Source organism: Dendropsophus ebraccatus, chromosome 8 (genome assembly GCF_027789765.1).
Source record: "Dendropsophus ebraccatus isolate aDenEbr1 chromosome 8, aDenEbr1.pat, whole genome shotgun sequence".
In the NCBI taxonomy this organism is placed as follows: Eukaryota; Metazoa; Chordata; class Amphibia; order Anura; family Hylidae; genus Dendropsophus; species Dendropsophus ebraccatus.
Window position 1 is genome coordinate 39,304,011 of NC_091461.1, and position 10,988 is coordinate 39,314,998.

The 10,988-nt window shown below is 43.2% G+C and overlaps 1 protein-coding gene across 3 annotated transcripts in view; it reads left to right on the forward strand.

Moving 5' to 3' along the window:
* SUFU (SUFU negative regulator of hedgehog signaling) overlaps positions 1-10,772 on the forward strand; it is a 36,212-nt gene extending 25,440 nt beyond the window's left edge. For all 3 annotated transcript variants that reach the window (XM_069979043.1, XM_069979044.1, XM_069979045.1), the window contains exons 10-12: positions 395-533; positions 2,591-2,659; positions 9,096-10,772. In XM_069979043.1, coding sequence (XP_069835144.1) covers positions 395-533; positions 2,591-2,659; positions 9,096-9,185 — 298 coding nt within the window. In that variant the 3' untranslated portion in view covers positions 9,186-10,772. The remainder of the gene's footprint in view (positions 1-394; positions 534-2,590; positions 2,660-9,095) is intronic.
* The last annotated feature ends 216 nt before the right edge of the window (positions 10,773-10,988 follow it).

Below are 10,988 nucleotides of genomic sequence, written 5' to 3' on the forward strand. Positions count from 1 at the left end.
GAGAGGAGGGTGCTGATCTATAGGGGAGGTCACAGCAGCACAGAGGATGTCAGGAGAGGAGTGTGCTGATCTATAGGGGAGGTCTCAGAAGCACAGAGGATGTCAGGAGAGGAGGGTGCTGATCTATGGGGAGGTCACAGCAGCACCGAGGATGTCAGGAGCGGAGGGTGCTGATCTTATAAGGGGGGGGGTTGTATTTTTTTTTCGAGGTATCGAACTAAAAAATCGAGTATTGGTATCGAACTCAAAATTCTGGTATCGTGACATCACTAGTCAGGATGCGAGTAATGAAGAGACCGTGCATGCTTTTAAAATGGATATTATTTTCCACAAAGATAAACTAGCTTTTACCATTTAACATATCTTTCTTTTTTTTTTCTTCTCCTTAACCCAGGGGTAGACTGTTACATGGACGGCACTTTACATATAAAAGTATTACGGGAGACACAGCAATCACTTTTGTGTCAACGGGCGTAGAAGGAGCCTTTGCTACAGAAGAGCATCCTTATGCAGCACATGGTCCTTGGTTACAGGTACGATGTATTCTCAGGTTTGGAGTAGGTTTTCTAGGGTGATATTACACAAGGACTAGTATGATATTTAAGTGATAACTACAGTAACACATTGCAGATATTTATATATATATATATATATATATATATATTTTTTGTGATTCTAAAGTACCCTCAGTGGGTCATATTTTCTCCCTAAAGGGCGCTCCCTCTGGCTCAGTACCTAAATGGTACTTGTCATGAAGAAATCTCCATGCAAATTGGCATGCTGATGCTGGAGGATGATATTTGCTGTGGATATGTTCCGTGCCTGAGCACTATTTCATAAGAATAGGGCTCTTGCACAGACTTCATCCGGCACTGGACATATTCATAGCAATGCAATCTCCTGGTTCAACTGCAGGGAGATTTATTTGTGACAGGTATCCCTTAATCCTGCCCATTGCAGCAGTGTCAGCTATATGATGAAGCAAGGTGTGTATATTTAGTGAGTTTTGCAGAGTGCTTAAAGAAAAAAAAATGTATTGTGTGTCTAGATCAGGGGTGGGGGAACCTTTTTCATGTCGAGGGCCAGTCGGGCATTAACAAAATCATTCGAGGGCCGCATACTGTGCGCGGCAGTTAGTAGCGTGGGTTTGCAGCACCCGGGGCAAGGCAAAGTATTGTTCCCCTAGTGTCCCTGCTATTGTAGTTAACCCCAAGTCATGTCCCTGGTAGGCTAGTTACAACCCCAAGTCATGTCCCTGGTAGGCTAGTTACCCCCCCAGTCATGTCCCTGGTAGCCTAGTTAAACCCCCCCAGTCATGTCCCTGGTAGCCTAGTTAAACCCCCCAGTCATGTCCCTGGTAGCCTAGTTAAACCCCCCCAGTCATGTCCCTGGTAGCCTAGTTAAACCCCCCCAGTCATGTCCCTGGTAGCCTAGTTAAACCCCCCCAGTCATGTCCCTGGTAGGCTAGTTACAACCCCAAGTCATGTCCCTGGTAGCCTAGTTAAACCCCCCCCCCCCCCCCCAGTAATGTCCCTGGTAGCCTAGTTAACCCCCCCTCCCCCCAGTCATGTCCCTGGAACCTTGTTTACCCCCCCAAGCAATGTCGCTGGTAGCCTAGTTAACAACCCCCAGTGCCTGTCCCAAATTAAAAAACAAATAAACATCCCGCTCACCTTTCTTCCCCTCCCATGCTGCTTAGGTCCTCTTCTCTCCCCTCTAGCCTGTGCCTGTCTTCTCCTGCAGGCGGCGCGATGAAATGACGTCATCGCCCCCGGCCCGCAGGAGAAGAAAGATGTGCGCTGCTCTGGTGGGGAAGGGGACGACACTCACAGCACCCTCTTGTGTCACAGACACAGGAAGATTCTATGAATGCCGGCTCCTGCCCCACCAGAACACCGCGCACATCACGGGAGACGCATCGGGAGGTCTCAGGGGCCGGAGATTCCCCACCGCTGGTCTAGATGATACTGTTACTGGTGTATTTTTGTTTGACAACCTCTTTTTAAAAGAAAAAAAAAAAAAAAACATTGCCATATAAGTCTTAACATTATGCACAGTAGTCTGTTTATTCTCTGTACATATACACAGCTGCTGAGATACCATATAGTATAAATCAAACGCCACTGTACGGGATCTATATACTAATAACTGGGTCTGCAGTTATAGAGCGTTTATGCTGCATGGGAAGAGAGATTGGTAATGGATTTTACATAGTGGATTGTTGGAAATGGTGTCGGCATTTATGCAAATATTTATAAATAACGCATGCTGCCATCATATTTTTTTTTTTTTTTTATGCTGACTGTATTGGGAAGTATCCTCACATTATATTACACTGAATGTTTTCATTGATATAAACTGCCTGCCAGCCAATGCAAAGTCTGACCTACTGTACAAATCCCATGCATAGAAGTTGCACCATCTTTCCCCAATGAGCACTGTCGGTGCGGTAACAATGAGAATGTAAGAGCCATTGGCATAAAGACACTCCTGATATAAAATCTTCCTGTACTTCAGAAAGAAAGATCAAATGCTTTGCCAATTACATAGAAAGGCAGAATAAAAGGCTAAAACAATTTTATCTTCTTAGATTTTGTTGACAGAGGAGTTGGTGGAAAGGATGCTGGAAGACTTAGAAGATTTAAGCTCTCCAGAGGAAGTAAGTTCTCTTCAGCCCATAGAGGAGGGGGGGGGTGAAGGTTCCTGTAAAGTGCCCGACTTAGTTCTGCAGCCCTAGATTTCTACTTCAAACATGAGAACTTGCTGGAGTGTGCCATTTCCTGCGCTCTGTAACGGGGTCATGCATTCACAATGATTCATTTATTAACTCCAGGCTTGTAATCTAGTTAAGATCAGAATACAGTGCACATGGAAAAAGTACAGACCAACTTCTGGGATTCTGCTTTTCTTTTTATAATCTCTCAGCAGTATTCTTGCTTCTGTGAAGCCATGAAAAGACGTTGCCTGAATGTATCTGCAGGATAGACCAATTCGGTGTCATGTTGCCTTGCACATACCTCAAGAGTTTAGGGGATTTATAATTTATATATATATACTAGAAAATGTACCCGGCGCTGCCCGGGTATAAAGTGTCAGTTTGTTAATTAGATTTGTTCTAAGGTGCCCAGGAGGCCAAGCTAAAGGTATTGTTAATCAGTGGAATTAGTGTATACCTGTAGTGCATAGTTGGAGGGGTTCTGTATACCCACAATGTATAGTTTTTAGGGGTCTTGCATATCTGTAGTGCATAGTTGGGGGGGCTGTATACCTATAGTGTATAGTTGAGGGAGGTCCTGTATACCTGCAGTGTACAGTTGGTGAAGGTCCTGTATACCTGTACTGTATAGTTCGGGGGTCCTGTATACCTGTAGTATATAGTTGGTGCTGTATACCTGTAATGTATAGTTGGTGGAGGTCTTGTATACCTGTAGTTTATAGTTTGAGGGTCCTGGATACCTGTAGTGTATAATTGGTGGAGGTCTTGTATACCTGTAGTATATAGTTCAGGGGTCCTGTATACCTGTAGTAAATAGTTAGAGGGTCCTGTATAACTATAGTATAGAGTTGGTGGAGGTCCTGTATACCTGTAGTGTATAGTTTGGGGTCCTATATAGCTGGTGGAGTTCCTGTATACCTGTAGTATATTTGGGGTCCTATATACCTGTAGTATATAGTTGGTGGAGTTCCTGTATACCTGTAGTGTATAGTTTTGGGGTCCTGTATACCTGTAGTTTATAGTTGGTGGAGATCCTGTATACCTGAAGTATATAGTTGGTGGAGATCCTGTATACCTGAAGTATATAGTTGGTGGAGGTCCTGTATACCTGTAGTGTAAAGTTTAGGGTCCTGTATACCTGTAGTATATAGTTTTGTGGAGGTCCCGTGCACTTGTAGTGTATAGTTTTGGGGTCCTGTATACCTGCAGGGTTGTATTTACCCGTATGGCAGTGTTATTCAGTCACAGTGTGTCGGTATTGGTCATGTCTGGTATGGGGGTGTTACCCAGTCACAGTATGGCGGTATTGGTCAGGTCTGGTGTGGTGGTGTTATCCAGTCACGGTATGGTGGTATTGGTCAGGTCTGCTATAGCGGTGTTATCCAGTCACAGTATGGTGGTATTGGTCAGGACTGGTGTGGCGGTGTTACCCAGTCACAGTTTGCCGGTATTGGTCAGGTCTGGTATGACAGTGTTATCCAGCACAGTATGGCGGTATTGGTCAGGTCTGGTATGGCAGTGTTATCCAGCACAGTATAGCGGTATTGGTCAGGTCTGGTGTGGCGGTGTTATCCATTCACAGTATGGCGGTATTGGTCAGGTCTTATATGACAGTGTTATCCAGTCACAGTATGGCGGTATTGGTCAGGTCTGGTATGGAGGTGTTATCCAGTCACAGTATGGTGGTATTGGTCAGGTCTGGTATGGCAGTGTTATCCAGTCACAGTATGGCGGTATTGGTCAGGTCTGGTATGACAGTGTTATCCAGCACAGTATGGCGGTATTGGTCAGGTCTGGTGTAGCAGTGTTACCCAGTCACAGTTTGGTATACCTGTTGTGCCCTGTATATACATGTACTGTATGGATGGAGTAGGGGGTCCTGTATATACATGTACTGTATAGATGGAGTAGGGGGCCCTGTATATACATGTAATGTTTAGATGGAGTAGGGGGCCCTGTATATACATGTACTGTATAGATGGAGTAGTAGGTCCTGTATATACATGTACTGTATAGATGGAGTAGGGGGCCCTGTATATACATGTACTGTATAGATGGAGTAGGGGGTCCTGTATACATGTACTGTATAGATGGAGTAGGGGGTCTGGTATATACATGTACTGTATAGATGGAGTAGGGGGCCCTGTATATACATGTACTGTATAGATGGAGTAGGGGGTCCTGTATACATGTACTGTATGGATGGAGTAGGGGGCCCTGTATATACATGTACTGTATAGATGGAGTAGGGGGCCCTGTATATACATGTACTGTATAGATGGAGTAGGGGGTCCTGTATACATGTACTGTATAGATGGTGTAGGGGGTCTGGTATATACATGTACTGTATAGATGGAGTAGGGGGTCCTGTATATACATGTACTGTATAGATGGAGTAGGGGGCCCTGTATATACATGTACTGTATAGATGGAGTAGGGGGTCCTGTATACATGTACTGTATAGATGGAGTAGGGGGTCTGGTATATACATGTACTGTATAGATGGAGTAGGGGGCCCTGTATATACATGTCCTGTATAGATGGAGTAGGGGGTCCTGTATATACATGTACTGTATAGATGGAGTAGGGGGCCCTGTATATACATGTCCTGTATAGATGGAGTAGGGGGTCCTGTATATACATGTACTGTATAGATGGAGTAGGGGGTCCTGTATACATATACTGTATAGATGGAGTAGGGGGTCTACCAGTTATTACTGTGGATGCTGTGAGGCAGCTTCCCTAGCAACCATTGCTCCCTGTGAAAATGAAAGCAGTAATCCTATTGGTTGCTAAGACTCCAACTGCCGTGTCTGCTGCAGCTAATTATATCACCTGTGTTTGCAGTGAGGAGATTTTCCCATTCATCTCTATGGGGCGCCGCTCTTTCCCCTCCCCCTCCCCTCCTGTACATCTGGCGGGGACGGGACCTTCGCAATAACCTTCCCGGGCACCCAATGTATCTGCGGGCCAAATTTGGGGTCAAACGGTTCAGGCGTTTGGAAGTCTATAGAGGACAGACAGACGGACGGACGGACAGACAGACTTAGATTTTTATGATATAGATATTTTTTTTTGTATGCAATTAAAGCTTTAGAGAAGTGTTAATTTTGTATAGTTTTTCAAGTGTTTAAAATGGCAAGTAACTAAAACTGAATATTTTTAGTATCACGAATCTCTTCTTTCTTTGTGGTTTTCCACAATTATCAGTGTAGTTTAAGGCTGGACTTCAGACTGAGAACTGCATGGGCTGGTTGTTGTTGCTGTTAGATGTATTAGGTCTAAGGGGATAAGGTTCCTACTAAGTCAGATTTGTAAAATGGGGAGCTATTTGTAAGGGAAGGAAACTAGACTATATAAGGTGGGTTTAATTTACACCAGAACCCATGTTCTTTCCACAGGACCCCTGTTCTTAGGAACGGTGGGGGTCCCAGTGGTTGGCACCACAGATCAGACACTCATCCAGTGAATAAGGTGGTGAGTGGGTTTTATTAAGAAATTTAATGTATTCTATACTATGTATGATGACTGTAAGAAAAGAGGTCCCTAAAAACACAGCCATGTTTAATACATAGTTCTGTAATCATCTATTATCCCATTTTCACTATAGGGTGCGTTCACACGTACAGGATCTGCAGCAGATTTGTTGGTGCAGACTTGAATCTGCAACACATCCGCAGCAGATTTGATGGCCCAGAATTGATTTGCTTTGAATCTGCAGCTTCAAATCTGCGTCATCAAATCTGCTGCAGATCCTCTACATGTGAACGCACCCATAAGAGTATGTGCACACTGAGTAATTTTGACGGAAACTCCATTGCGGAATTCTCAGCTCTGCCCGTGTCATAGACTCGGATTCTTTCATCTGTCCAAAGAATGATCAAGTTAATTTTTTGGACGGAGGGCGTAATCCGGAATCCACCCGGAGTTTATGACACAGGTGGAGACACGTGCGCTGAGAATTTTGCAACGGAGTTTCCGTCAAAATTACTCAGTGTGCACATACCCTAATAATGTAATAGTGCAGTGCTGTAGCTATTTTACTTGTTCTTTCTGTAAATGAGATTTTGCATTATGCAGCATCATTCTGTAGGCTGCAGTCGTTGTGCACACTGAGAACCAGCTGACATTTGGTTTCTGAAAGATGGCTTAAAAACGGCTATGCCTTTTTTTTTTTTTTTTTTTTTTTATAAACATGTTTACATTTGCATCAATCCCTGTTTTCAAAAAGGCGGATGTACTCTATCTAAATTTATCTGTATTCATTATTTGGAGCTCATATGCACAATTTTATAAATGTACAGTGGGGAAAAAAAGTATTTAGTCAGTCACCAATAGTGCAAGTTCCACCACTTAAAAAGATGAGGTGTCTGTAATTGACACCATAGGTAGACCTCAACTATGGGAGACAAAATGAGAAAACAAATCCAGAAAATCACATTGTCGGACTTTGTAAGAATTTATTTGTAAATTATGGTGGAAAATAAGTATTTGGTCAGTAACAAAATTTTATCTCAATACTTTGTTATATATCCTTTGTTGGCAATGACAGAGGTCAAACGTTTTCTGTAAGTCTTCACAAGGTTGGCATACACTGTTGTTGGTATGTTGGCCCATTCCTCCATGCAGATCTCCTCTAGAGCAGTGATGTTTTGGGGCTGTCGCTTGGCAACACGGACTTTCAACTCCCTCCAAAGGTTTTCTATAGGGTTGAGATCTGAAGACTGGCTAGGCCACTCCAGGACCTTGAAATGCTTCTTACGAAGCCACTCCTACGTTGCCCTGGCGGTGTGCTTTGGATCATTGTCATGTTGAAAGACCCAGCCACGTTTCAGCTTCAATGCCCTTGCTGATGGAAGGAGGTTTGCACTCAAAATCTCACGATACATGGCCCCATTCATTCTTTCATGTACCCGGATCAGTCGTCCTGGCCCCTTTGCAGAGAAACAGCCCCAAAGCATGATGTTTCCACCCCCATGCTTTACAGTAGGTATGGTGTTTGATGGATGCAACTCAGTATTCTTTTACCTCCAAACACGACAAGTTGTGTTTCTACCAAACAGTTCCACTTTGGTTTCATCAGACCATAGGACATTCTCCCAATACTCTTCTGGATCATCCAAATGCTCTCTAGCAAACTTCAGACGGGCCCGGACATGTACTGGCTTAAGCAGTGGCACACGTCGAGCACTGCAGGATCTGAGTCCCTTGCGGCGTAGTGTGTTACTGATGGTAGGTTTTGTTTGGTCCCAGCTCTCTGCAGTTCATTCACTAGGTCCCCTCGCATGGTTCTGGGATTTTTGCTCACCGTTCTTGTGATCATTTTGATGTATGTCTTCCATTTTCTAATTATTGCTCCCACAGTTGATTTCTTTACTCTTTAAGCTGGTTGCCTATTGCAGATTCAGTCTTCCCAGCCTGGTGCAGGGCTACAATTTTGTTTCTGGTGTCCTTTGACAGCTCTTTGGTCTTCACCATAGTGGAGTTTGGAGTCTGACTGTTTGAGGGTGTGCACAGGTGTCTTTTTATACTGATAAGTTTAAACAGGTGCCATTACTACAGGTAATGAGTGGAGGAAAGAGGAGCCTCTTAAAGAAGAAGTTACAGGTCTGTGAGAGCCAGAAATCTTGATTGTTTGTAGGTGACCAAATACTTATTTTCCACCATAATTTGCAAATAAATTCTTACAAAATCAGACAATGTGATTTTCGGGATTTGTCTTCTCATTTTGTTTCTCATAGTTGAGGTCTACCTATGATGTAAATAACAGACTCCTCCCATATTTTTAAGTGGGAGAACTTGCACTATTGGTGACTGACTAAATACTTTTTTTTCCCCCACTAAGCATCTTATTAAGCACTGTCCTGGAGGCTTGTCAAAAGTCCTGTCCCTCCTAACTAATATGAGCCATGCACTGCCTTCAGTGAACCAAAACATTTCGTTATCATATGAAATGAACTACAGAAATCCTAAAAAGTGCTCTAAGGATCAAGGTAAGAAACTTGTCTTCATCCTCAGCGCACTATAGGGACATATCAGCAGGTTAGTTGCTTCTAGGGGTTTACCCTTAATGGGAAACTAGTGTATACAATTACTTCCACCTCACCATCCCCTCCCTAAGTGTTATGTGGAGTCTGAAAAGAAAGCAATATCTGATAAGTCACATGGTGTATTATATTTTTTCCCAGCCGAAGATGGGATGTCATTGACCCTGAGAGTCACGTTTCTTAGGAGTCGCACAGATTTTGTCTGGCCTTTTGTTCTTTAAAATTTTGCATGCAAAATGGCCATGCTGGCTATAACAACCAATAAAATTTTAGTTTACTTGACCTGTTTTGTATTGATCACTATTGATCGCTTTGCTTTTTCCTTTAACCAGATGAAGTTGCCAAAGGAATATAGCTGGCCAGAAAAGAAGCTAAAGATCTCCATCCTCCCAGACACAGTGTTTGATAATCCGCTACCCTGAGAACAATGCAAGACTATCATGTACTCTCTAACGTTTGGCACAGTCTATTGCTGTAAACCAAAGGAAAGCGATTACTGCACAACTGAGGCATAAAGAGACCATCCACATGGACGCTTGTGTGAACATTCAGACCGTTCCCCCCCCCCCCCTCCCCCCTTAATAATAAAGAACATGCTAGTATGTTTGTCTTGATAGGGAATCCCCCACGCTGTACCAGACCCTTGTGCCATGTTACGGACCCAGCAGGCAGGTAATGGACTATTCTGATCGTAGGTGCCATTACTCTGGGATTCATGCTGTACTCTTATCAGACTATATACCAGTGAACAAGAGTTAACATTAGTTATGACACTGGAACTCACTGGTGGTTAGACTGCTAACTACATCAATGTTCCTTCGCTTTATCATCCCCCACCACATTGTTATATGAATAAAAGTTTAGTTAAACTTTTACTTTAAGTTAAGACCAACATGGGATAGGAAGGAGAATTGTAACTCTATTCTTCCATTCTTTCCCTTCTATTGTTGACATATTAACTCACAAGGTAACACCTGCTTACATGGATTAGTTAGTATTACTCTATGCCCACTCACTACATGCAGCTGCTCCTCTCTATTGTATATGGTCTAGATTATAGGGTTCCTGATGTCCTGTCTGAGTTTGGGTAGCGGCATGTACAGGAAGACAACTGATATAGATTATTTCAGGTTTCCTTGACATTCGTGGCCTAATGAAGCAAAGCAAGTCTATGAAATGTGTTAATATTTAACTCCAGTTTGCTTTAAAGCTTGTGATGCTTCACTTGATTTTAAATGGAGTGCCTGCTTAAGGAAACCCGCTCTTCTAATACTCTAAAAAGAATCCTAAATGAGGGATCTTCAGAACTTACGTTGGTATATCTATGCAGTCATCCTATTGTAATTCTTAGTTTACCCTGTGGAGGTGCTGTTCGTGGGAAAACTACAGCAAAGCTGATTTGTTAGATCACACGAAAGTGGAATTATTACATCTGCAACATGCAGTATAACCCCACGCATCATTGCCCTGTTTGTGCTGTAAATAGCCAAGACTGTTAGGATCTACTTCTATGACCTACACATCAGCAGTTGGTAATACCAAGTAGTAACATGCAAAAAACTTCTCATATACAAATAAAGTTTGTGCACCTGGGGAAAGCTGAAGTTATTAGATAACATATGTGCAACCCAAAATCGTCTGACCACAAACAAGGTACACTATAGAGCCAGTATTGCAAAAATTATTATAGAGGCCTACTATAAATGCTGAACCAGCAAGCAGATGGTTAGTGTAGAGAGCGTAAAGGACTGAAAGGATCAGGCCATACACATTATGCAAAATGCTTTACTAGTACTTATACAATAGTGGAATAATTTATTGTCCGACACTAGAGAGGATACATGGGCCCTGAAGTAGAATGTGATACGGATAATTATCAGGTTTTCATCTGACCTGTCTCTGGTCTGGCTGAGATGGCTTGATCATAGATCCCTAGTAGCGAACCTTGAGCATGCTCGAGTCGATCCGAACCCGAACTTTCGGCATTTGATTCGCGGTGGCTGCCGAACTTGGATAAAGCCCTAAGGCTATGTGGAAAACATGGATATAGTCATTGGCTGTATCCATGTTTTCCAGACAACCTTAGAGCTTTATCCAAGTTCTGCAGCCCCCTCTAATCAAATACCGAATGTTCGGGTTCGGATCGACTCGAACCCGAACCCAGTTCGCTCATCTCTAATTCCTAGGAACCCAACCAAATTGGGTAGGGTGTGGTTGTTCTTATT